The sequence below is a fragment of the Poecilia formosa genome, unplaced genomic scaffold (assembly GCF_000485575.1).
Source record: "Poecilia formosa unplaced genomic scaffold, Poecilia_formosa-5.1.2 Scaffold99, whole genome shotgun sequence".
In the NCBI taxonomy this organism is placed as follows: domain Eukaryota; kingdom Metazoa; phylum Chordata; class Actinopteri; order Cyprinodontiformes; family Poeciliidae; genus Poecilia; species Poecilia formosa.
Window position 1 is genome coordinate 2,044,738 of NW_006800038.1, and position 26,980 is coordinate 2,071,717.

The window sequence follows — 26,980 nt, forward strand, 5'->3', positions numbered from 1 at the left end:
CTGGTGGTGCTGCTGCTGCTGCTGCTGGTGGTGCTGCTGCTGCTGCTGCTGGTGGTGCTGCTGCTGCTGCTGCTGGTGGTGCTGCTGCTGCTGTTGTTGTTGGTGCTGCTGCTGCTGGTGCTGCTGCTGCTGCTGTTGTTGTTGGTGCTGCTGCTGGTGCGGCCGGCCGTGATCCACTGCATGCTGTGGCTGCTGGTACAGCGGGTACGGCGGAGGCGGTTCCCTCGGCATGTTGCTGGTATCCAAGGCGACGCCCTGCAGAGAGGACAGCGAGGACCCAAAAAGACAGAACCTAAAGGTTGACTGGTTCTCAAATTTTTAGCTTCTAATAGAATAAATGCAGTATAATTCAACAGAAGAATGAGTATTGGACTCGCAGGTGGGAATAAACCTTCAGACCAAATCTGCAACACTTGTTACATTTTCACCTGCTGTGCTTTTATTTCACACTGCACTGAAACGGACCAAACACTTGAAAAACCTGTTCCCCTCCTCGCCTGTGGGGGCGCTGCACCAAGAACCACTGAAGGAAACGACAGGAAAACCTCAAATGAAGGCACTGAGTGCAAGTTCTTTCTCAATGAAAAAGGAGTGGTGTCAAATTTTAGCATTTGTAGGATTTCTCTTTTGTCTTTGATAAAACATCACAAACTATTTCTACGACAGAGAAATGCAGCAACTGTAGGTAGAAATGGAAAAAAAAAAAAAAGAGTAATTTTCCCGCCAAAAAACTGACATTTTGAGAATGATCTCAGAAACTTTCTGGAAAAAAACAAGAAACTTTCAAAGCTTGAAAAGGCAAAAGTTTGTGAGAAAATAACTCTGACATTTTCTAGTAAAGACTTTGGAACTTTATGTGTTTGAAAAGTCACAAATTTTTAAGAAAAAAAGGGAAATCTCTAAAATCTCCCTAAAAAAGTGAAATATTTCCAAAAAATGTTTACATGTTTTTTCTAGAGTTGGTGGAAATGTACTCCTCGTTTTAGTTTTAGTTTTCTTTTTGTATGCAACGCTGTCGTACGTTTCTCCCACTAGCGCTACACTTTCACACTTGTTTCAGTTGTATTTACCCAGAATGCCCTGGGCTATAGTTCGTTTCCTGCTTTTGGATCCGTTTCTGGTTCGCTTTGCGTTCTCATTTACATCCGAACTGCACCAGAGTTCAGTTCAACTGAACACGCATTCACAACTCCCCAAATGAACCGGACTGGAGTCGGATTAAATGGTGTGAAAGCAGCTTGTGTTTCTGTGTGAAGTTGATGTACCTGTGTGATGGGGGACAGCGAGGGGGACATGGTGGGAGACAGCTGCTTGGACAGACCCCTGCGCTGCTCGGCTCCAGGAGACAGGGTGAGGGGGCTGATGGGAGCCGGCCGCCGGCGGGGCGAGCTGCTGGGCAGACGCACGGACGAGTTGATGGACGGGTTGCTGAGCGACGACTGCAGCTGGCAGTTGTTGAGGGACGCCTGGATGGACGGGTTACTCAACGAGGAGGACAGACCTGCCGGGACAGAAAGACAAGACTCAGATTCACCAGCAGAACTCATGCGCATGGATGTTCCTGATTTTCAAAAGTGAAACACTGGACTGTATTGTGTGAGCGGGGAGGGAAGGGGTGAACGGGAAACGAGCGCGGAAGAAAAGAGCCGATTGTCCGGAGCCAAAAAGAGGGTCGAAATTCCTGCGTGGCTTTGGTGTGCGGCCAAGCTGAACTGTGTCCGACATGAGAGGCCGACAGTGCAGACAAAGAGGAAGGAGTGAAAGGGAGCAGCAGTGGGTGTGATCGGATCTGCGAGTGAACAAGTCAGAGACAGAGAGATCCCTCAGAAAGGCATTAATAATGTATGATCGGCTGGCGCAGAAACACGGAGCATGTTTGAGATGCTGCAGCAGTAGTTCTCACATCTGAGAGCTGAATATTAACGCCAACAACACCGACCATCAACAGCAGATCAGCCTCCTCTTTAAGCAGATATTCAGCCTCAGCACAGAGGAAACGTCTGAGAAACTTCAAGCTTCATGTTTGGGTTCTGATGTCAGCAAGAGGCAGAAACACGAGGAAGACGAGCCAGAAAACCAGAGAAAAGTTCTTCATCACCACCTCTGACAGGGAGACAAGTTATCTAACGTTGACTGATCTTATTTATGGACTAATGATTATTTGATAAGCGGCTGTTTTCTTAAAAACTTGAGTTTCAAGAGGGCTGACCACATTTTCATATCATGATGAGATACATTTTTCATTGCATGCAAAGTTTTTAAATGAAAAATCATTAAATTTTAACATTATTTAGTATCACCTGTATTAAATGCTGCTTGCATAAATATTACTAAACTTAGACCAGTCTATAAAATATAATGCAGCAGGATCTTGTTAGGTTGCTGAATAGAAAAATAAAAGAAGGAAAGAATAAAATATGACCCTCCTTGTATTGTCAGTGGTGGCTCTTGAAGGAAAGTTAAACTTCACTAAATTAAGTACATTAACTCATGACAGTCCTCAAAATCAACAGTGCTGCTTGGCGTCACGTTTATTTGTCTTTTTATTACCATGCCTCTGCTTTCCCGTCTTCTCATCCTCACCTCCATAGCAAATAAGTATTTTCGGTTGAGAAGCTGACGTTGCTCCGTCATGCAGCTCGACTGAATCAGCGCCATTAAGGTGAAACTTAAAAGGAGTTTATATTTCTAAACAGAACCGCATTAAGCATATTTATCATGCCATATCGGACCCGATCAGGAACTGTTGACACTTTTTGTTCTGGTATGGCCACCATCTTTGTATCTCTTTACAACATCTTTCGCTTTAACAATGACCATCGGTGCCCTCTGCTGGATGGCGGTCAAACTACAACACTAACAGAAGTACTAAGTGGACTCAATTAGTTAATCGAATATTACTAATTTTGATCTAATAAACCAGTAATCGACAATTAAATGTTTGCATCTGATATTTGATTCTGACAGATGTCTGGATCCGTACTGCAAGTCTCCACCCACCCGGTGAGTTCCCGATGCCGAGGTGCATCATGGCGGCCGGCAGGTTTCCGGTGCTGCTGCCCCCGCTCAGGTTGGGGTAGCCACTGCCGTCTTCAGGGTCCAGCGGGGTGGACAGCGGCGAGGGGAACTGTAGGTTGCTGAGGTCCGGCAGAGAGCCACCGGTACTCAGCGAGCCCTGGTAGTGGGACAGACCCGGGTTCTGCTCCGGAGACGGGAAAATACTGTGGAAAAAATGATTCTTAAAAGCTGCTGTCGCTGCCATTTCAAAGCAATGCGAGGGCCGTTGTAGATAGAAAACAAGAAGTAAATTTACGCCAAAAAGCTAAGAAATTTTTAGATTAATCTCAGAAATTTTCAAGAAAAGATCTTGGGAATTTATGAACTTGAAGATTTTCAACTTTAAGAAAGAAACTTTGAGATTAAGCTCCTGTATTTTCTAGTACATTTGCTAGAAAAAAACATGAAAATTTGAGATTAATTTAAAAAAAAAAAGTCTAGAAAAAAATGTGGAAATTCCGAAGTTTCAAAAGTCAATTTACTGACTTCTTTCTAGAAAATTTAATCTAAATTTCTTCTAGCAAACTTTCAACTTTTCAAACTCAGAAATTTCCAAGTATTTTTAAAGACTTTTTTTTACATTAAGCTCTAAATTTCTGAGCTTTTTTCTAACCAGTTCAGAATTGTTCTTAATTCTAGAAAATGTCTGAAATGCTCTCTTTTCCATCTTCCATAGCCCTAACGCGCCATCATGCTTAGCCACTGCTTTCTTCATCTGCTTGTTTTTTTTAATTCATTAACTGTCCCTTTTTTATTTATTGCTAATGTTCCTATTTCTCCAACATGTGATTATGGAAATCAACCATGACTCATCATGAATAGGGACAGAACAATACAGCGAACAAATGGTTGCTTTCATAAAAGCATGTTTGTCAGAAACCAGCAAATCAGGCTGCAGACCGTCTGCGATTCTGATCCTTTTGTTTCATTTATTTAAATTTGCATTAAAACAAACATCCTGAATCTTTGGCGGCTCATTGGAGGAGGATGTTGTATTCTGTGAAATCAGATTATGACTCATGAATCACTGTCAGCAGTTATGATGTTACAGTTACAGGGTGGCAGGAAAGACGGCTAACATCTGAAACGTTTGGAGTGCATTTATTAATTACTTATAGATAAATTGTGTTAATATTTTCCAATGAAATCGACATGAATGCATCAGAATTTGAGGTTGTAAAGTGAAAAAATCTAAAGTTTTGCAAGAGTTGGGCTTCTGAAGTCACGTCTAAATATGTGAAAAGTAGAGCTGAACTTAAAAACTAAAAACAAAATCTATGAGATGGAAAATAAAATAATTTTCCTGACTTTATGTTTAGCTCTCCTCCAGTAAGGAAATGTTTTGAACTAGTTTAATTATTGAGTTTTGAGTGGAAATTATTCATTTCTATAATTGTGCAGAGCAAATTTTTGAGGACTTACTTGATTCCAGGCACTTCACATGATTTCGGTCTTGATGCCAGAGACTGGACCTGAAACACAATCAGAATTTATCGATTATTATCAATCACTGATCATTTTCCACCCTTTGTATGTTTAGTCATGCTGCACCAGACCATTTTAGAGATTGAGATGCAGATATTTGAGCTTTTTATTAATTATCTCCATGATTTTTATTTTTCTCTGATTTTTTATTTGTCTTTTATTCCCACCTTTCTGTTTTTTCTCATGTCCATGATTCATCAGAAATATATAACTACCAGAAGAAGCAAATTAAGTCTCATAAGCATAAAATATATTTTTAAGTTATATTTAATTTCAGTTGTTATAGGAGGGAAAAACTAAATAACAGAAAATTCAAAAATACTTTATTGATCTTGAAACATGTTTAAAACAAAAGTTTCCCAGAGTGCGTCACAAGTTAAGCATTGAATAATTCGACTGAAATAAAGAATACAATTAAAATAGAAGGAGTTATCATCTAAAGATAAGGGCCAGCAGGAAAGACAAATATCTTATCTAGAATAAACAAAACGATAATTCTGATAAATATTTTTGGAATTTGAAATCAAATTTGTTGAACTGGAAGGTTTGCGGAATGGGACCAGTTCATCATTTAATCACAAATGATGAATTTCTTAATATTGATGAAAAAGTTAAACTTCTACTGGCAGATTATTTCACTGAACATGGTGAAAATATCTTGTTATACGTGAAATAATAATCTCCCCATGGAACTAGTAGTTTTCAATCAATATTAAGGGATTATTGACTTAAAACAAGCTCATATTTCTTAATGAAAAGTCATTTAAAACTTAGTTTTGTCTTATTTCAAGTGTATTAAGATATTTGCTCTAGAATCTAATACTTGGTAAGATTTTGTGTTTTTGCAGTGAGCTTACTGGGAAACCCAGATGGGCCGTGGTTTCTGGATTTCACAATCAAAGGATTCCGTGTGGGAGTTTTTTTTTGGTTTTGTTTTTTTAGAGAAGACACCCAGTTGGACTCAGTTCTGGGGAACCAATCGATGACTCAGGAAAGGAGAGCAAACCCCTGAACGCTGAGGTTCAGCGGACGAGAACCGCCCGTGGAAGGAGCTCTTCGCAGCGCTCTGGAGCCGCGGCTGCCTTTCTTTGAAGCCAGAGAAATACCTCGCGCTGTCGTCAACAATCGGGATTGTAGAAATGTGTGTCTGGCTCGGTTTTGTCTGTTTAGAGTGGAACAGGAAGGACTGGTTGGACCGGTGGGGGAACATGTTTCTGCCAAGTCACGGCAGGAATTTAAGGTGTTGTGATCACCCGAACTGACCCGGGCGCTTCGGCGTCGCTTCACAGACCGCTCTTAAAGAGGCGGCGCATCGAATTCGCTTCAGGTTTCTATGAGGATGATGACAGAAGTCAGGAATCTGGACTCAAAGCTTCCACCCAGATTAAATGCTCTCCTCCAGATTAAATGCTCTCCTCAGACAAGAGGAAACGTGCACCAAAGACTGACTCTGAATTTATATATCAGGATATAAAGATAACCAGAGTAGATGTGGGTGATATGGACTTAAAGTTTTATCACAATATTTTGTGGCACTATTGTGATAACAAGAAAAACAATAACTATTTATTGATAGTTTTTTAGGTAGCTCTAAGGTTGTGACAGCACAAACACAAATACTGCTCTTGAAAAACATTCCTATTTGCTTCTGCAGGAGACCAGTCACATAAAGAAGTCTGATTTATATCTTCATATTTTCAAATTTACTGGCATACAGTGGAAAAAAGTTAGTAAAATTAGCAATTTGGACAGTTTTTGGGAGTTTAAATAAGTAATTGGGATTTATTGTGACAATGTTAAATCAAAACTCTAATAATAAGATAAAAGATACGATAAATACCCATCTCTAAACCAGAGCCTTGATGTCATTTTTATAGCTCTGGTGATATTTCTCATTAAAAAAGAAAATAAGAAACTGAAAAACAAACAAGTGTTAAAAAGAACAAAGAAAAAAAAGGCTAACAGAAAAAAATTGTTAAAAGGAAAAGAGGGAAAAAGAAAAACAAAGAGGAAACTGTAAAAAGAAAAAAGAGAAACAAAGGAAAAAAAACAGTCTCTGTAAAAAGAAAGTACACCCTCTGCCAGTTCTGAGGTTTTAGGTATCAGAACAGGATAAAATGAACTTGGTGTTTACCAGGTTCTAAAATGAGTTAAATCCAATCTAAAGTGTATAAAACACACAGACTCCACGCTGTCATAAATACATAAAGCTGAAGCTTTAAATCACAGTCTGAAAAACTAAGTACACCCCATGAGTCAGCAACAGTTAGCAGCAATAACTTTCAGCAGTCTCCACAGTGTTTGGATAAATTTCGCTCCACTACAGAATGACTCGATTTGGGTCAAAGTTCAGCTATTTTAAACAAGCCCATATCCTGATGCCTCCACCGCTGTGCTTCACAGGTGGTAAGAGGTTAGCAGTAGGTGTAAAACCCAAACATCTCCACACTGGTCCAGTCAAAACAAACCACAGCGAGGCTTACAAACATGTTTCTAATCATGAACTTAAACCTGCTGAAGTCTGGTCAGCAATGAAACAGACATTTTTATTATGCCTCATTACACAAAATAAATTAATAAATTCTTATTACCTTCCTATGACTTTGGTACAGTTGTTATGGTGGGCAACCATAGCAACAAGGTGTTGTTTTTACAGCTGGGAGAAGCTGATTAGCATCTCAAAGGCTCAACTAATATCTGAACTATGACCCCAAATTCCAGAGGATTTGAAACAGAGACTTCCTGGATGCAGAGCAGAGAGAGGAGGAAGCTCAAGCATCTCTCCGTCCGGCTTTCTAACCACACGGCCAGGAAGATTCAAAGAGGAGCGGCAAAAGCAAACGAGCTGGATTAGCAGCGCTAACAACTGATGATGTCATCCAAGACAAACTACTCAGGATTATCGTCTCTGCTGCCTGGAAACGAAGCTGTTAGCATGTCCTCTTCAGTCAGAGGCCTCTTCAGATTAGTTGCCAGACTGACTGCTACTGGAGATCCAGACTGAGTCTATGATTACCCTAACACTGACTTTAAATTTTTCAGATTCAAAATTTTAAAAAAGCTTAATTATGGTGCAGTCAGAGGAGGGGTGGATTGTGTATGAAAAGACTGTAAAATGCTAGAATATTTTAAAGCTTAGTGCTCATATCTGTAAGTTTAATATCATTTTTAAAAAAGTAAATTATGAAACCCAGGTTTTTTAGAACAGAAAAATATTGAAGAGTGCTAAAATGTTTTTTATTTTTATTTTACATTACATTAACCCATCTTAGATGTAATAATAAATCTCAGTATCACCAAGAAAATCTTTTGAATTACTGAGCTACATTTAAAATCAACAACTCAAAAATCATAAAAAGTTTGAGTTTATGAACAAAAACAGGATAAAGACACTTTTTGTGAAGACATGGACGATCAAGTTGTTAGACTTGATGCAGTAGCTTTAAATACATTGTTTTGTATCTATTTTGACCTTTCTACTGTATTGTTTTAACATTTCATTTAAAGGCCCTTCTATTGAATTGGCTGTGCTATAAATATTGTGATGCAGGAATTAGATTGTCTTGATCCATGCTTCTTGTATGTGTCCTATTCAAATAAACAATCAATTTGTTTGGAATAACCAGTTAAAAACTCACCACTTTCATTTCTCTGCTTTTAACCAAGCAGGAGATTTGACTGTTTGTAGGATTTTAATTGTTTTTATCCTGTGTTTTATTTGATGTGCAGCACTTTGATCAACCATTTTTCAAAGTGATGCATAAATAAACATGACATTTTGTGGTTTAAGTTTGGTTACTAACATTTCACCAAAACATCTGGTCAGCAAATGACTTAAATTCTTCTTGAGGGAAGACAGAATCACTTTAAAACATTTTTTTGTTTGCTTCATGCAGGCAGCAGTAAAACGATTCGATGTGAAGCAGTAAAACCTCGTTACCTTCTTGGCCTCCCACAGCTGCTTGGGAAGAGGTTTCCCAACGCCCATCAGATTCTCCTCGTTCGGCAGAGCAGGAAAGGAAAAAACTGCAGAGAGAAACATGCAAATTAACCAAAACAAAAACAAATCTCAATTATATTAGAAAGGGAGTAAGAAATGTGAACCCACTGTCTCCGCTGCCGTCTACGTCGGCCTCGTTGACACTAGCTGCATGCCAGCCTCCATGAACAACAGCAGGAAAGACATAAAGAAAACCAGAGCAGAGGAAGATTAGAGGATGCTTAATTAGAACCACCTGCTGTAAAGAATGCCACCATGTCTGGCTCAGCAGTCCTGACAGGAGCAGCATGCTAACATGCTAACTGGTACCGAGCAGCTGGCACGCCGTTATTAATCAAAGATGAGGAATGTTGGTTCGGACATCAAAGAAAGACGAAAACAGAGAGAAACTCTGTTTTTCTGCTTCAAAGAGAACATTCTTCCTCTTTACTGCAGGTTAATTTTAGCTTAGTTTTTCATTTGGTTGATTCTGATGAATATTTCATGCTCAACACTTCTGTTAGGAAATAAATCCGATTTTCCTCCTTTGATCCCCTAACCGCTAATTCCTTCTTCCTCCATCACTGCAAAAACACAAAATCTCACCCGAAATGTTTGCTCTAGTTTGAAAAAAGACCAAGCTAACTTAAAAGTAGCTTTTCAGCAAGATATAGGAGCTTGTTTTAAGTCAATCATTCCTTAAAGCTCCAGCATGTTATAAGAATGTTTTTTCCATATCTATTAAAACTGTCACCATGTCAATCAACATGATTGACATGTTGACTGACATATCAATCAATCATGTACATGTGCTGCACATGTACGCGCTGCTCAATGTGCAAATGGTGGAAAAACAACTTATTACAGGAAAACCGTTTACCCTCAGTTATCAGTGGCTACGCTAACTAGCCTTAGCATTGGTAGCAGACCATGTTGTGGTGAATCAGCTGTAGTGTAGCAAAGAGCAAGTGGGAGGGTGTGAGCATGAGAGTGATTGACAGCGCTAAGGCCTGCCTCCTGGCTCTGATAGGTTGTTTCTGAATGAGAGGTGTGTTTCTGCAGCTTGTACTGGGAGCACTGGGAGAAGACAGAGGAGGTTGAGTTTTTCACAGATTATTTGTCTTATGTTACACTGTCACGACATAATGATCATTTTAGCAAATATGTAAACAAAACTACAGCTTTAATATTGGTGAAAACACTAGTTCAACTGGTGGACTGTAACAAGACATTTTCCCCATATCACTTATAATTTCACTTATATTGCTATAAGTGAAATAGTATGTCAGATCTGGCACTTTTTCATCAGTATTAAAGGAGTTGTCGACTTAAACTCCTTTATCTCGTTGAAAAGTTACTTGAAAGTTAGTTTTGTCTTATTTCAAATGTACCAAGGTATTTGCATAAGAACTAAACAGAAATACTTAGTAAGATTTGGTGTTTTTGTAGTGCATGAAATCAGTCTTTCATTCCAGACACTTCCCTTTCTGCCTCTGCTGCAGATGGGACAATGAGGTGATACAATACTGCCACCATTAAAGCCCTCAGCCCCCCTTCCACCGTGTTTATTCACTGTTGCTCACATTTGCAACTAGGAGGAAGCAAGACAACTGGGATGGAAAATGGCTGGCTTGTGTCCTTGGCAGAAAAGAACTCAATATGGAGGTAGTAGATGCTAAAACGTGGTCTGCACCAACCAAAAGCCTGACAGCTGCGGGGTCGAATGTTAGATCTCTGCTCATTTCCCAGACGCAGGAAAATCAGAGAGTGTAGCAGAACTGGAGGTGTTTCCTCCCGGAGGGCAGAGTGAGTCAGTGTCGTAATTTCTAGTTAGCTGCTTCTTTAATCAGCCGGGGCTTAACTCCACTCCAAACCGGCTAGAACCCTGAGAGGTGTCAACGAGGCCCCGGGGCGTTGCAGCTCGGCGCGCTCACACGTCAGCTCATGAGGAAGAGCCGCTCGCTCTCCAACAAGAGCTGCCTTTGTATCGCACAGAGTGATATTAAGGGTTCATTCACACCATCCCTGCTCAGTCCGCCTTAACCCAACTCCAGTCCGTTGGCCTGGAAAGTCCGGTTCGTTTGGGAAGGTGTGAATGTGAATTCTAATGCAAACTCCGTTATGCCTACAAACCTCGGTCTCGGTTTGGTTGAAGTGAACTCTGGTGCAGACTAGAGACTGCTCCAAAACTACAGAGCAGGGCATTCTGGGTAAATACAACCAAAATAAACGCACTAGCACTAGCAGAAGAGTGGCTCATGGTCTTTTACCAAAAGCTAAAGAGAAATCCTCCAACCGCTAAAATCTGATGCCACTACATTTTTGCTTACATTCCTGAAGAAGGAAGTTGCGCCCAGTGTCTTCAGAGGATTTTTGTGTCCTTCCCTTCACTGGTTCTTGGTGCAGCGCCCCCACAGGCGACGGGGGGAACGTGTTTTTCAATTATTTTGGTTTGTTTGACGCAGTGAAGTGAAAACAAACCACAGCAGCTGAAAATGCAACAAATATTGCAATTTTGTCCTAAATCGAAGCTACGGAGCCATCAGGTGTGAAAACACAGTGAGAGCTGCTTAAATCATGACTATTCTTTATTTTTGAAGGACTGGATTTTTTCTGACTCCTCTTTTCTGCTGACTTATATCGACACATTCTGAAGAAACTGTTGAGATTTTTCAGGTGTTGAAGTTTGGATGGACCACTGGTGAACAGTAACATCGTACATTTACTTGAGTACTGTACTTAGTATGTTTTCTGAGTATCTTTACTTTGTAAGTTTATTTTTTGAGAAACTTCAGACTTTCGACTCCACAACCTTTCTAAGAATCTTGTCATTTTGTTTGATCCCAAACATATTTAGTGTCTGAAATCCTGAACCTCTGAACTCAAGCTGCTTGAAACGGTATGAATTGTGCTTAATAAGCAGATCTGAACCGAGAAATCAAACAAATTACAAATGTAGTGGTTTGATGCTGAGTGTAATCTTCAGAGATGCCTTCCTGGTCTCATTTCTTTGTACTTCACAAGAGAAACATGGCCGTCAAAATGTACCAACACATTTTTAGCATTCCTGGTTTTCTAATCAGGAAGGTTTTTTTTAGGAACATCCTTTGGACTAAAAACAGAATCAGAAATACTTTATTGTTCCCCACAGGAAAATTCTCAACATTACAAACCAGGAACCTTACTGGAAGTAAATAAAAAATAAATTTGAAGATTTAAAAGGAAAGAATGAGAGGATATTTCCATTGAGGTTGAACGAGTTCAGTCAGAGGTTGTGGTTATAAAGTTTCATTGCGGCAGGCAGGAATGACTTCCTGTGTCACTCTGTTTTACTTCATGGCAGTCAGTCAGTTTCTCCTGTAGCTGTTCAGAAAGGCGAGGATGTGAAGAAGAGTCCAACAATGTTTGTACTAATCTGAATCTACAGTAAAAATACAGATGGGTAAAATATCCACAGTTTAACTACAAAAATATATCTGGTATTATTCTGCTTTTAACAAAAAAGTAATTAAATAATCACATTAGGCCAGTAGGTGGCAGTAAAGTCACCATTAATGTTTAAAGAGATGAAAACTTCTAAGTAAGACCATTAATTAGTTTTCCTTTGTTAGTAAAACAAAAGCAGCATGTTCCGTTTTGATTCCATCGACTGTTTGAACACTGACGGACCGGTACTTCCACCTGGGTCTAAGGTCACCCATTCACACACCATCCTGTGATTCATCTTTCTGAACAGGTTCGATTCAGACGGAGTGGCAGAAGCTCATTCTTAAGGTAACATCCAGTTTGAATGCGCTGAAATAAAGGAGGATTATCTGGGAAGTGACAGAGGAAATGTCAGAAAAAGAAAAGGGTTGAAAATCTCTGAGGTTTGTCCCGGGAACTAACGCAGAAACTGGGATTCTTAGATTTTTAGGTTTGGAGATGTGCGGACCAGCAGAGAGAGAAGCTGCCTGGATGGACTGTGTTCTCTGTTAATCAGTGACCAGAAGAACAGAAACACAAACACCATAAAGCTGGATGATAACAACCATAGGAGCTGCCTGCAAGCCGAACGCCACTGCAGTTGATTTTAGAGATAAGATGTTGAATATGCGGCAAAATTTCTCCATAAAATGAGAAATTCCTCCCAGATGGCTGTTTCCTGTCCTGGTCGGCGGTTTGCGTGACCCGCCGATAACATTCCACCTACTCTTTCATGGTATAACATGTGATGTCTGCCCTGCTCCTCATGGTCGTTTACACTCTCTCACACAAAAGACAAAACACACAGAAAGTTTGTCTGACAGCAGGAAACACATGCAAGGCCGAGCGTGTTGTGGTTCACTTTCCAGCCTTTCCCCAGATTTATAGATTCCTCTGACAGTTCTGAGGCATTCTGCACATGTGGGTATGTATTATTATGGAAATATGTATTATATGTATTATTTTATGTTCCACAAATCACAAAACAACATAATGATGGAGTTTGGTTTAGAAAATAACTGTGTAATTTCTTTTTATGGGACAAACATGGATTAGCGCTAAAATCTGGATACAGAAATCTTTTATTATTTTTATGCCGTAAGTGCTAAACTTGATTAGCATCAGTCATTGACTTCGGTCAAGTTTAAAACCATGATCTAAGAGGATCTATAATTGTGAAATAATTTGACACAGAAGTACATTTGAACTTTAAAAAGTTATTAAAGTTTTCCAACACACATCTTGTGGTAAAAAACCGTCTTATGAGACAATAGAGGAGATTTTGGATCCAGTTTAAAGGACTCGGTCCCTCACCTGATTTCTAGCCTTTCTGTTCAACATTGTGATCAGAAATGTATTCCAGGTTTTCACGCTTAAGGGTTCATAACTTTGCCATTGAAGTCCAACCAAAATCAGGTCAAATTCTGTAAATTTGACTTTCTTTGAAGAAGGATAAACTCGACTGTTCATAAAAATAAAATATGTAGTGAGCCATGCCACTGTAAAGCAGCGGGCTACAGGCTAGCAACAGAGCAGATAGCCTCAGTAGCTAACTGGCTGATTTCAGTTTGTTGGACTTCAGGATGAAATAGATGAGAAAATAATCAGCAATAATTTTTCACTGATTATTTATTGCCAGAAAATATATAAAATATTTGCATGAAAATGCAGCTTGGGAAGTTGAAATACTCTGGTGCATTGCTACCTGAACACAACTTTGACTAAAATTCAAATGTTTGTTAGAAGATTTTAAAAGCATTACTGATTCATTCAAATAAGCGTTTTACTGCTGTATTTTTGTCAAAGGACGGTTAATTTTAGACTTTGTGAACAAAAACGTTTAAGGAGGATGTTTCTAATGGAATGCAGTTTCACTCTGGATGTTTCTGATAATTCATAATATCTGTTTAGTATCTGAAACCGAGAATAAAAAATAAATGTGTTTATTTTAGGGGTTTTTTTAGCTGTTGGGGTAATTTCTTATTTAGAAGCAGTGGAGCAGAAAATATCTGCAGGCTCTGAAATTTTAAACTATACACTGAAAATAAATAACAAAACAGTGAGGTCAAAGGAGTTTCTCACATGAAAATACAGTCAAACAAAATGAATAAAAACAACAGAAAGTAAAAACTGAAGTGAGTAAGTGTGTTACTCTCACCATTGCGCTGCGGAGGACCTCGGCCCATCTGCTGGTTCATGCCGAAGGGGTCCTGAGGGTTTGGGTTCATAGCGCTCGTATGCAGAGCAGAGTCCGAGTTGGTTCTGAGTAGGAGGAAGAGGAGAGTTATGCCAAGTGTTCCAGCACCTTGGACAGAGGCAGGAGGGTTTGTGAAGGCCGTAAGGGTCAGTGATTCACTCCGCTTCCTCTCTGCCTCCACGCAGGCGGCTTTTCTCTGCAGGCTCACGCTGACCTTACACTTACACCCTCACAGGATCGCACTAACCGAGCAGCACGCTGTGAGCAAAACACAAACTGCCTCTCCGACCAAACACTCACCCCAAAGCAAGACATGTCTGATAAATATATAGTCACCAATGGAACGTAACTACTGTCATTTAGTGCAGTTTGGAAAGTTAGTGAAAAGGATTTTTTTTCATAATATAATTTTGTTTGAACCTTAATCCAGACACAGGTAATAAGTGATCAAATAACCAACAGTTGAGAACTGTTTTGAATAAAGTAAAGAAATAGTTGACATTTTGCTCATTGCTAGGTAAAGGAGGGAGAGATGGTTCAGACTTCACAACCAGCAGATTAACTGTTAACAACTAAACCTGTTGTCATGATAATAAATACGGTTGGAGGATTGTTGGATAAATGATAATATTGTTGTTTTGTGACCACTTCCATTTGATAATGGCATCAGTTCATCCTCTCAAAGACCAATACACTTTAACTTTGTAAAGAACTCTTAACACTGGAACTGGAAGATATTTTAAATATCCAAGATAAAACCAAGAACAATAAATAAAACGGAAGTAAAACCACACAAAACTGAAACCATAAATAAAATGGATTACGATGTCTATGGACGGACGAACGGACGGGTGGAAGTTCTGTGGGATTACCATCCTCACTGCTGTTTAAGGTCAGGAGTCAAAAGAAGATTTGCTGCATGGCTAAAGGAGTGCCAGGCTAAATTTGTTTTAAAAACAGATGTAACTCATTTCTTTGACAGAATTTACTTTTTCTTCTTCTTCAGATTATTTTTAAAGTTTAACTGAAACATAGCGACATGCATAAGCGTATCCCTCCTATTTTTATTATCCTTTTTTTCTCACCAACAATCCATTTGCAGCTTCTCAAAGCCTCTCCATGTTTGTGTGAACCGGGCCAATATGCATTATTGTCCAGATACGGTGAAGTAGGTCAGACAAGACGAACCTGAAATCTTTACTTCTGTACTTGTGTCTGTTAAAGGTTCAAACATGTGAACACATTAAGAGATTTTAATTTTTGATGCATTTAGGAATATCTCATCTCACTTTGTTGAGATGAAGGAAATAATTCTTGAGTCGTATTTTATACATTCTAGTATTAGTTAATAATCAGAAAGCTGCACGTGTCGCTCCTCTCAAACATGCAACATCTTTATTTAATGTCGTTTTAATCATTAATTTAAATAAAGGTCTTCTATTTACACCATCGACTGCAAACAGGCGGGTTTTATTTAGCATTACATTACATAACAAATCAAAAGAAATTCAAAAGTTTTGAATAATTCACAGATATATTCCAATCTACATCTAAATGTATCTTTTTTATCTGCAGTTTTGTGGAAATGTTCACTTTTGCACAAAAAGTAGTTACATTTTATAGTAACACTATAACAAAGACGTCACATAAAATTCACAAAAATAAGACTTAAAACGTAATTTATATGTATTCTCTACACAAACTGAATAATTATTAGCTTTTATTCTTAAACAAAGCCAAAAACAATGAATGCAATTGAATTAAGAAGTCAAATTGCTGAAGGGAAGAAAATATTAAGTAGGAGCCATTTTGTTAAGCTGCACTGGCCAAGAGTCCTAACGCTTGGTTAGTAAGAGAAAAATGATTATTGTTTCAGAAAGAACAGATTAAAAGGCTGAATGAAATACTGCAAAAAGAGGGAAAATAAATCCATCCACTACACTCAGACTGTGGATGTTTACATTAGTTCACCAAAGAAGAAAAGAGAGGATTACTGAGATGATAAAAATCAGATGGAGATTTACAAGAGACAAACCAAGAACATTACAGAAACAGGAGAACTGTTGGTCTCTGCGAGCGAGGGACAAAGCGATAAAGATAAATTGAGGAAAAGAGAGAGATTGGAGGAGGGACGGAGGGGGTCAAGGGTCACCTGTTGAGCTGTGATATTAATCTAAACCCCGGCCGTTTTTCCTCAGTCCATGGCTGCTGTTCCCTTCGAAGACAGAGGAAAACCAGGACAGACATGATTACTGGCTGAAAGAGGAGAGCCCTGCTAGGAATTAGGACATGTTGGTGTTTGGACAGAAAGCTGACAGAAGAAAAACCCTGGAAAACACTCAACACAACCGTTTCATTTCAGGGGGAAAACAAGACAATTCACAGGAGAGTTACGAGTGATGAAAAACCGTCATGGAGGCCAAATGAGAGCAACGGCCGCCTGGGCTCCATTTTCTAGCTGGACGACCAAACATACGAAGCTCCTAAATATCAAAACAAACCGACCTGATGGGGTCAGTGTGGTGAAAGCTGGAGGCAGAGCAGGAGCTCAAGAAAATACTTCAGGAGGAAAAGGAGGTCATGACCTTTATTTAGGCTAAAAGCTGATTTTTTTGTTTTGTTTTAACCAATGAATCCATATTTTTACCCATAAATAAACCTTTTTGTAACCTTCGACTATTGCTTGTTAGTTTATTACATAATTTATGGAGATAAATAGTTAATACAAAATGCCACAACCTCATGAATAATTTAAAACTTCCTGCATCAGAAAATATTTCCGTTTATTTCAGCTGTTATTGTAGTTTAGCCAGAGCAAACGTTTTGATCGGCTGTCATTCAACAACCTGCAGATCCTGATGAAGGGATTTCTGTACTGCTGCATCAATAAAAGTAGTTTTTTTCTGGTGGGAGAAAATCATTTCTGGTGCAGTGAAGAAACCTGCTAAACCGGCACTGGTCCCAGTTTGGATCAGAACTAAAAAATTCCTGATAAACTAAAACACCAGTTGGAAAATCTAGATTTTCAAGGTAAACTTAAATAAGTCAGTGACATCTTTTGGACTAGATCAGGTTCTATAAGTCAGACCAGTTTAAAGTTACTTGATGAAGTGTGATTACTTTTTGAAAACTGATTCATGTTCTCTGAGGTTCTCTCTGTTTCAGATAAACATTTGTTTCATGATGTGAAACACTTCAGTGTCGATCTGACAGGTAAAACTGGGGCGATACTATTAATAATATCTAGATTGGGTATCAGTGACAATGTGGGCGGATCTATTCATTTTAATTCTGTGCTTTATGCTCCAAGTAGCGTCATGCTTTATTATTTATCTTACATTATATTTAGAATTCCTAATTTCACTTTCTGAGCCATTTGAAGTTTGTTTTTGTCAGTTTCATTTTATTTATTACTTATTTTACGTTGTTGTTCTCCTAATTGCACTGACTGAACAAATGAAAGTTGTTTTTACATGTTTAAAACTATTGGTGTATTTAAGTGTGATGTAACGGTGCAGAATTATTAAATTAATTTGTAATTCAGTTAATTTCTGTTTAACAAAAACAGGGTGCAATTGTAGTTTCCTGTCCAATCCCTGACTATAGATCTTTAAAAGAAAACGAAAAAAATCAGCCCCCTCCTAGTTTTAAGTCAATTTCCCAGTGTTTTTCTGTATCAGTCGATGCTGAACCTCAGATATCTGTATTGGAGGTGAAAAATGTGGATCAGTGCATCCCTACATAACACCAATGTCAATATCAATATCAGCCCAAATTTTTTAAACCCTATTTTACATTCAGTTGCAGCCACTTTGTTGCATCTAGACCTGTAGCTGCTCCTTGTTTCCCACTGAAAGCTCATCTGTGGCTGCTAAGCCAAGCGTTGACTGATGCACTTGAAGTGGGAAGTTTTTTTTTTTTTTTAAGAAGAGTCTTTACAATCGTTGTCACTATGACAACCATTAGCTTTGGATTTACCGCGGGGATGCTGCGAGTAAACCTGCAGAGGTCTGGAGGTCGGGGATACCTCGCTGTGAAGAGGACGCCTCTCCCAGCGTCTGCTGGGGTTTTTGCTCGCTGACATTTGCTGAGCAGTTGAAAAACAAAGCAGGCAAAATACAAAACCCTCTGTGTGTGTCAAATTACCTGGCTAAGGGATGGTCGTCACTGTAGGCAGCACGCTCCATGCTTATATTTAGATATATGACGCAGGTTAAGGAATGCAGAGTAGATGTGACACTCCCAGCTTGACAGCAAATCACACAAAGGAGCCGTCTTGATTTACATCAACCACTTTCTATACGCTTCACCAGGGGCCACATCAAGATCCAGAATCCACTCAAAGGGCCAGCAGTGGCTAAATGTATCGATAAAACCAAATAAACAGGTGTCTCTGCGTTCAATTAGTAATTCTTAAAGTTAGATAATATTTAACTTTTTTCACATTAATGTAATTTGGCAGAATACAGATAAAACTGATTTAATTTGACAGACAAAATAATATTTAGACACATAACTATTGTCTGGCTATTTATGTGAGGCCCCTGGACTATTTTTTATTTATTTTTTGTTTTTTCTTCCATTAAGCCCAAAATAATAAGCAAACAGGGAAAAAACATTTAAAGTTTTGGATCTATGATCCAATTCATACAAAGAAATCTGATTATTTGTTTAATTAAAAGAGCTCATGTTAATCAATGACAACATTTTGGTAGTTTTAGTTTTTAAAACTAAAAAAGTTTGGACATTACTGCTCTGGAGTTTGGAGGCCACCTAAAAAGTATTGGGGTCCGGATTTGGCCCCCAGGCCTTGAGTTTGGCACACTTTGTTTTGTTTTTTTTAAATAAATGAAGACACATGGAGTTCCTGATTTGAAAGGTTAAGACTTCTTTCTTGGCTTTTGCTTAAAAATAATCTGTTCACAAATGAGATAAAGCAGCAGCTAAAAACTGCAGCACAGCGTCTCCCCAAGAGGCCGCGCTGGAAAAGTTTCAGATGGCTCTGCTGGAAGGCCGCTCTGTTTCTGAGTTCTCCAGGGAAACGGTGATTTCATCCCCAGAGAGGCTGGTGCACCAGCAGCAGGCCAAAGATGGGTGAGCGGACCAGGGGAGGGCGTGGGACCGGGCCCAGCCGCTGACCCTCAAGCAGATGCAGAACTGCATTCAGGTCTGAAGTCTCAAGACTCCCGTTAGAGCTTTAAACCCCCGAACGGGCCCGATCCTCCATGTTCCGGCTAAAAATAAAGACATGCTCAGGAACTCCGGAGAGGAGATCAAATCTGCCGAGCAGAGCGCTGGATAAAGGCTGTGTGAACCACTGTGTTCCCCTGCTTTCCACCATCTCTACGTACCGACCTGCTGCTTTTCGGCCTTCGTGGAACGGACCCTAGAAAGCTTCAGGACTCTGCTCTTAAAGGGACAGTTCAGAGTTTCCTCAAGTAGCACACTGTTAGCATAATGTCTCCGTTGTCATAGTGACGCTGATTGTAAAGCCTCTTCTTAAAAAAACTTCCAGAAACTCCTGCTTCAAGTGCATCAGTCATCAGCTTTCAGTGAAACAAACAGCAGCTACACATCTAGATGTAACGAAGTAACTGAAGCTAAAAGAAGTTTTCAAACCAGTTCCGATTCTAATCATTTTTTCTGACAAAGGATTTACAAATGCCAGAAAATATTTTCAAAAAGTGGCTTTTATTTCAATCATCCTGTCTGAAAGCTGCACAACACAGCACCAGAGCCAAGCCACAAGAAAGTTTTAATTACCAGACAGTAATTGTAATATCAGCAGAGGAAAGATGCAGTTTGCCAGAAAAACGAGAAAAAGTTGTTTTAATGAGAAAAAAGTTTCTATAGTTATCAAATCAAACATGACTTTGTCGTTTTCCTCAAAATAGATTCAGTTGTTTCAAAGTCCTGCTACTGATAACGATTCGACACTAATGTGTTAAAAGTATTTCCTTATCTTTAAAAGTGACACTTCACAAGACGCTCAACATTCCTCATTTTAATGTTTTATTTTTTGTGCAAGTGTTTTGATTCTCCTAATATTGAGACTGTATCCTTGTCATAAAAATTAAAAAAATCATAGCCTGGTGCTAATATTCAGTCTTAGAGTTGATCTGAATTCAAAGTCCAAATAAATGAAGCTGTAAAACACGCTTGTCAAACAAGATGGCCGCCCTCTGCGCGCTGATGAACTATGGAAAACTAAGGAGTGAACTGGTAAAAAAAAAAATCCAGATTTTCCAAAAATTTTATCTTCAAAAACCAAAAATTAAATGAATCAATAAAACCGATTGATCGCCAGTCCTAATTTGAGTAAAAAAAAACAACAAATTCATCAGTGGGTTTTCCTGTGCAGGTAAAATAATGACTTTTCAACCATTCTCATTAGAGCCCCACTTCAAAAGCACTGAACTGGAAACATAAATTGGTCTGTAACAGAAGCATCAATAAGTGGGGGAGGGGCGGTTGTATAATGTACTACAGTTTGTAGATTGTTTTGTAACCCAGGCTCGTTAATCAGAGGTCAGCAGGGGGCATTTAATCACCTGACTCGTTTTCTCTCACTGTTGGCTCCTGATTGCATCACCTTTACGTTTTCAACTCATCAGTCGTTTTCCTGATGAAACACTGATCTCTAAATATCTGTCAGCCTTCCTAAAACACACACGCCACACGTCTCCTGCGTCCTGTTGCTCCTGGTGCGACGGGCACTGCAGATGTTTGCAGCAGTGAAAGAGTTAAAGCTGCTCTGAGGCTCTCGTCCACAGCTGACTAACGGTAATGAAGCACAGATGTAGCTGGAGTTGTAAACACTTACCGCGCCTCTCTCTCCCAGGAGATGGACAAGCAGGGAATCTGCCCTCACAGCCAAAACACTTCACATGGACGATGCTTGGATATGAAGGGCTTTTTGTACTCTCAACATACTCCTGTATTCCTCCCAGTGATGGAGGAGAATTTGCTCTGATGATAATTAGTAAACAGATTCTTTGTTTCCTCTACAACGCTGAGCTGCGTCTTCATTCTGATACAAAACAGGAATACGGAGCAATAAAAACATCAGATTTCAGGCTGAGATGCAAAGATGCAATACTAATATTTGCATTGGTTCCCACAAGTCTGAACCAGAAGTGATTCCCGCCATCTTGGTAGGTAAACGGAATGCATAGTGCCCCCATTGCTTCCAGACCAACAAAAAATATGTTGACACTCTCAACTAATGTGTGAGAAAATGATACAGAAACCAAAATGGCTGCTGTCAGGATCGACCCGTATGAGACGGAGAATGAAAACATGTCAGTCAACGAGGACAAGCTGCCTCTGATCTCATACTACGGCACAGTTCACCACTTGGTGAACATGAAGAGGCGTACACCGTGGAGGAGCTTCAGTCTTGAATCCATAAAGGCACACATTCAACGTTTCAACAGCTTTGTAAAAGACGTAGGAACAAGATGAACAACAAGGTTCTGGGATTGGCAGAGTCATGTAGGCTACATGTCTGTCTTAGCTAGCAAATAAAAGCTACAGTAGCTAAGCTAATTTTGCTAGTCCAGCAGTAAGTGCTACAGTAAATATCTGATATTTATCTTAGTATTACACATAGGTGGACAGAGTACTCAAATTGTAACTGAGTATCAGTTGAAATGTACATAAAATTATTGTTTATAAGTTAGGAATGAGGGGAGAGCTGGCTCTAAGCTTGAGGTTTGTTTGTTGTTGTCATAGCAACTCCATAGCAACTGCCTGTAATGGAAGTTCACGAAGTGTAATGTCACATGAGAACTATGTATTGAAAAAAATTGCAGATCGGGCATCAGTGAATCTACGAGGGCAGATCTGTTCAGTGTAACTCTATGATTTGTGCTGTGAGTAACATCATACTTTATCATTTATTTTGCATTATTTTTATCATTCCTAATTGCTCTTTCTGAACCATTTGTAAGGTTTGTTGCAGTTTATCTTTTACATGTTTTACCAAAGTAGTCCATCTATTGTTTTTGTCAGTTTTGGTTTCTTTATTATTTATTTTACATCAGCTGACTGAACAAATTGAAGTCGAGTTGTTTTTAAAGATTTGACCAAGCTTGTGAAGCTGTTGGTGTATTTAAATGTCCTGTACTGGTGCAGAGTTCCCAAATACATTTGTAATTCAGTACATAGTATATGTCTGTTTTTGTAAAGTCATCTCAGCACTGTTTTTCTGCATTTGACGATACTAAGCCTCAGGTATCTGTATCAGAAGTGACAAATGTGGATTGGTGCGTCCCTTTTTTTGCAGGTGACTTTTGACGGTAGATTTCCTAAAATCTGGTTGCTCTTCAGGCTCTTAAAAGTATCTTGCATGTTTGGACTGGGCCCGTTGAAGTGCCACTGAGGCCCTCCTGTGTGTCCCTGTGTTTTCACAGGCGATGTGGGCCAAACTCCACAGCTATGGAGGAAGTTTCTCCCTGATGCATGCTGTGACAGCAATCTGCTGCAGGTTGGAGCAGGAGGCTCAATATGGCCTGCAGCAACATGACAGCGATGCATGTTTGGAAGAGACGGAAAAGATACAAAAATCATACTTAAAAAGAAATATGGCAGTTATGACTTAAACAATCTTTAGTACTGCTGAATGAATGAGTCTCATGCAGTGAGGTCAAATTCTGAACATTAAGTTTGCAAATTTACAGGCAATATACATATTTTGTTTTTATTTGTTGGGTTTTGTGTGTGTGTTGAAGCAAGAATCTAAAACCTTTTCAGGAATATGTATTTATAAAGAGTAAAACAGTAGATAATAGGCGATAAAGCAAGTATCCTATCAGGCCTGTTCTATTTTTGGCTGATGTTCTAAACAATCTGAGCTGTTTTCATTCATTACCTGCAGCACAAGGAACACTTCCTCTGCTAATATGCTAGTAGCAGAGCTAATTTTTTGATTAGCTCTTTAGCTAATGATAAAAACTTTTAGTCCACTTAATGTCCCCTAAATTAATTTTTCCTGATAAATCGTAATGCGCTAATTTATTTTAATACATTAGCATTAGCTTACACTAAATACCATGTTGGTTTAGTGCATTATCGGAACTGAGGTTTATGATTAGCGCCTTAAAGTTAGCGAAAATAACTTTTTAGTTAGGGGTGATTACATCAGTTATCATTATTACGTCACAACTTCATTTCCTGCTTGATTCCAAATGGTCTCATCTGTCAAAGAAACTGCACACAGTCTTTTCCTTAACAGTGAATCTTTATGAGATTTAATTGTTGAATTAAAACTGGGATTGGTGGGTTAAAGCTCAAACAAATGTAAAAATTGGTAGCAACAGTCTGAATCATAAATTTCCATTAAAAACATAACATAGGTTTGATTCTATGATCCAGTGTTGTGATTAAAACAAACAAAAGGAACAGTCTCATCTTTAAATGAGATGAATGTATTTCTAGATTAAGAAACTGATTAATTGCTTAATTAATTGCTGATGTCAAAGTCATTTTTAAAACTCGAGTTGGGAATTCAGCTTCCTAACGTAAAGTTGGATTTTTCTCTCTGTTTGTTGGTAGAGGTCTCTTCCTGTTCCTTTCTACTGTCGCCACATGCTTGCACACAAGGTGGCATTAGCAGAGCTTCCTGAGATCGATCAAGTTATACATTATGATTTCATTATCATAGTAGTATGACAATGAGTCGTATAGAAACTATTGAATCAGAGTGTATGTGTTTTTTGTTGTTGATTCACCTTAAATGACTGGATTTTATTGGAATTAAATGAATTAAACTTAATTTATATGACATGAGAGTCTGTAAAACTGCATTACAGTTGGTAATTTGTTGTAATTTGGCCCTACATGCGAGAACCGAATTGAACTGAATTGGTGGCAGCCAGGTTTCCTGCTCTTTCTCCTCAGTGCTTTATGCTCAGTTTTGAATGTAAAGCTTTGCTGAGTCCAGCAGCTTTAAGCCTCATTGTGTCTCTCTAACTTCAAACTGAACATTCCTTGGAAGTCGCGTAAGTTTGCTGAGTATTTTGTCTGGGCAAGACCATCTTTTAGAGAACCAGAAGTTCCTGCATGTCTCCATTAAAAAATGCTGAATCACTTTCAATGCAAAATTACGCATCTGGATCACAACTAAGGGCAAAGTGGCTTTTTTAAGGTTTAGTATCAGTATTCTTGGAGCTGAGTGGTCATTCATAGGAATTTCATTTCACAACATTATCAGCGTTCTTATTGATTATCAACTGGTGCACCCCTACTAGTGTTGGATATTGGCCCAAATTGTGCATCAGTGCATCCATATGCCAAAATATATACTCTGTTTTGTCATGATAACAATTTCTTTATCACTATTAAACCATATTCTTACCTAAAATCATTGTAATGATTTCATCTTTTAGTATTTTCTTCAACATTCTTACAAGAGTTGCAGACATTTCCTCCAAATTGTTGTGAAAAAGTTGATCTCAGAGCTCAGTGTGATCTAAAGTTTGAAATTATTCAAGTTAGGTGATGATAACTGGCATGTTTTTACACTAAGTGTGGTTTTCCTGCAAACCGCAGCTAACAGAAGAGGCATGGAAATAAATAAATCATGAAGAAACGACAGCCAAGAATACTGAATGTGTTCTATGAAAACAGATATTTTTCTCCGTTTCCCATCGAATGTTTACAGAAACAATTAGATGCACATTTGATTGATTATCAATGTGAATGTAATCAACCATTTATTGTACATTAATAAAATTATTTTGATTGTTTTGCTCATTCTGGAGGTCCCATTTTGTAAATATATTTCATTATTTAAAATCTAAAACTGTTTTGAGAATAACTAATTGTTAAGTTTTGTTTAGAAATCATGAGCAAACGGTCTTCTGGACCCCTTTATAAAATGATTCCTTACTGTAGAGTCGGGAAGCAACAAACAGTTATTTTAGTAATCAATTAATCGATTATTCAGTAAAAGAAATGGCACATTCCACAGATTTTTCATTTAACCACTTAAGCCTTTTTTATACAATATTAGAAATACATTAAAAGATTTAAATAAACAAATAATTCAATTCCTTTCTTAAATATGAAAAACATATTATTGACTAAAATGCGATAACGAAGGATTCCTTTAGTAAATTTGAACCAGGAGAAGCTAAAATCTATTTACAGATAAAGGTATTTTTATCCTAAATACAAATTATTTATAGTTCTTTACAGTTTTGGGTTAAATCTTGCTCTCAATATGTTGCTTCTTTTACCAAATGGTCTTTTTTAAAGTCAATTAATCGATTACTAAATTAGTTGACGATTATTTCACAAATCGATTAATCGTGATTAATCGTTTCAGCATACTTCGTTTTCCTTTGTATTCATGAGTAAAGTTGTTTTAAGTGAAGAGTCCGCTCCCAGTGCTTGGTGCCACATGTCTGTCGGAGAATCCCACCCAGCCTCAGAGCGCTGACGTCGGGTTGCTCCGTAAAGACATTTGTCAGCCAACCTGTTCTGTCGTCAACAATGAGAGGGTGTAGGCCTCGTTTGCTTCCACAGCACAAGCTGCCACAGCGCGCTCAGCGCCGAGCTTGGCCAGCGTCCGGGTCGTGGAAGAAGACGAGGCAGGGTGATTGGCAGCCGGCCAAGGCAGCATACTAAACAGAAGAGCGGAGACAAAGCGAGCGAGCGAGCGGGGAGGAGCCTGGCATGGCTTTTTATCTCAGCCCCATAATTCACTCCCTTGTAAACACTGAAAGAAAGCTGCCGACCAATACGCTGCTGCTCTGTGTGGGCACGACCAGAGCTGGTTGGAGAAAAGAAAACCTTGTGTCTCACATTGTGCTGCATGAGTTCGGAGATATTCAGTGACAGCACAACAAACCCTAACAGTGGAAAATCTGCTGTTGGGCATGACCTTTACAGGAAAAGGCTACCTGTCAAACACTTTCAGCCTCCATGCGGTTCACGCAGCATTCTAACACTTTAAACATTTGAGCTGAAATTCCAGCAGCTCCACCCTTCAACTCAGAGCTTCCCCTCTCATTCACATCTGTGATCTGGGTTTGATAGGGAAAATTCTGGCGTTTGGATCAGAACAGAGAGGAAAGACTGTGGCATCCCGGTGAGAGGAAGCAGAATAAACAGAAACCATAAGGTTGGTCTCACCTTCTCCAGCTGTTGTCTGGCGGCGGCGACAGGTACACGGCTCCATATGGTGAGCTCTCCATGTAGGGTTATGTCAAGGGAAAGATCAACAGAAAAACAGAAGTGATGGCAGGAAATCGTTGTGATTAAACTTTATTGTTAAAAAGAGCCTTAATGTGGTGCAAATTACACTGAGCAATGAAGTTTCCCAGTTCAACAGCTAATAAAACAACAAGATAATTATCTGACAAACAGCTTAATCCCTGAGCAGTTTCTCACTGTGTGTAGTAGAGCAGAACATGTTTCATCTTGCCATCACAGAGCCTGATAGTTGAGCTGATTTACGCGGGAAAAACTTTCACCAGAAGCAGACATCACAAAAAAAACAAGCCAGCAACTCTTCAAAAACCTGTACTTAAAGTTTAATCAGCAGGGAGGAAGATTTTCAAAGCCTGCAGGTCTGTTGCCACTCATCACATGCAACACAAAACATGAGATAAGCCACTCAAGCGCACACAAACACAAAGTGGAGAGGACTAACACCACTGCTGAGCTTTCTCCAAACACAGACAAGGATAATTCAAGCACCTCTCTAATGTACGACACACCTGGATTTCGCTTTTTTAATAGGTATCTAGCAGAGCGAGCAGTCTGAGAAACTGCAGCAGGAATTACAATAA

General features: G+C 39.1%; 1 protein-coding gene across 4 annotated transcripts in view; it reads right to left on the minus strand.

Moving 5' to 3' along the window:
* The window catches only part of crtc3 (CREB regulated transcription coactivator 3), a 41,156-nt gene that overhangs the window by 3,548 nt on the left and 10,628 nt on the right, over positions 1 to 26,980 (minus strand). The window contains exons 4-12 of one of the 4 annotated variants that reach the window (XM_016674696.1): positions 26,322 to 26,383; positions 16,336 to 16,398; positions 14,145 to 14,248; positions 8,651 to 8,701; positions 8,483 to 8,568; positions 4,480 to 4,529; positions 3,001 to 3,221; positions 1,266 to 1,501; positions 83 to 255 (exon numbers count right to left, since the gene is read on the minus strand). In XM_016674696.1, coding sequence (XP_016530182.1) covers positions 83 to 255; positions 1,266 to 1,501; positions 3,001 to 3,221; positions 4,480 to 4,529; positions 8,483 to 8,568; positions 8,651 to 8,701; positions 14,145 to 14,248; positions 16,336 to 16,398; positions 26,322 to 26,383 — 1,046 coding nt within the window. The remainder of the gene's footprint in view (positions 1 to 82; positions 256 to 1,265; positions 1,502 to 3,000; positions 3,222 to 4,479; positions 4,530 to 8,482; positions 8,569 to 8,650; positions 8,702 to 14,144; positions 14,249 to 16,335; positions 16,399 to 26,321; positions 26,384 to 26,980) is intronic. The other 3 variants (XM_016674697.1, XM_007558850.2, XM_016674698.1) reach the window with 3 other exon arrangements.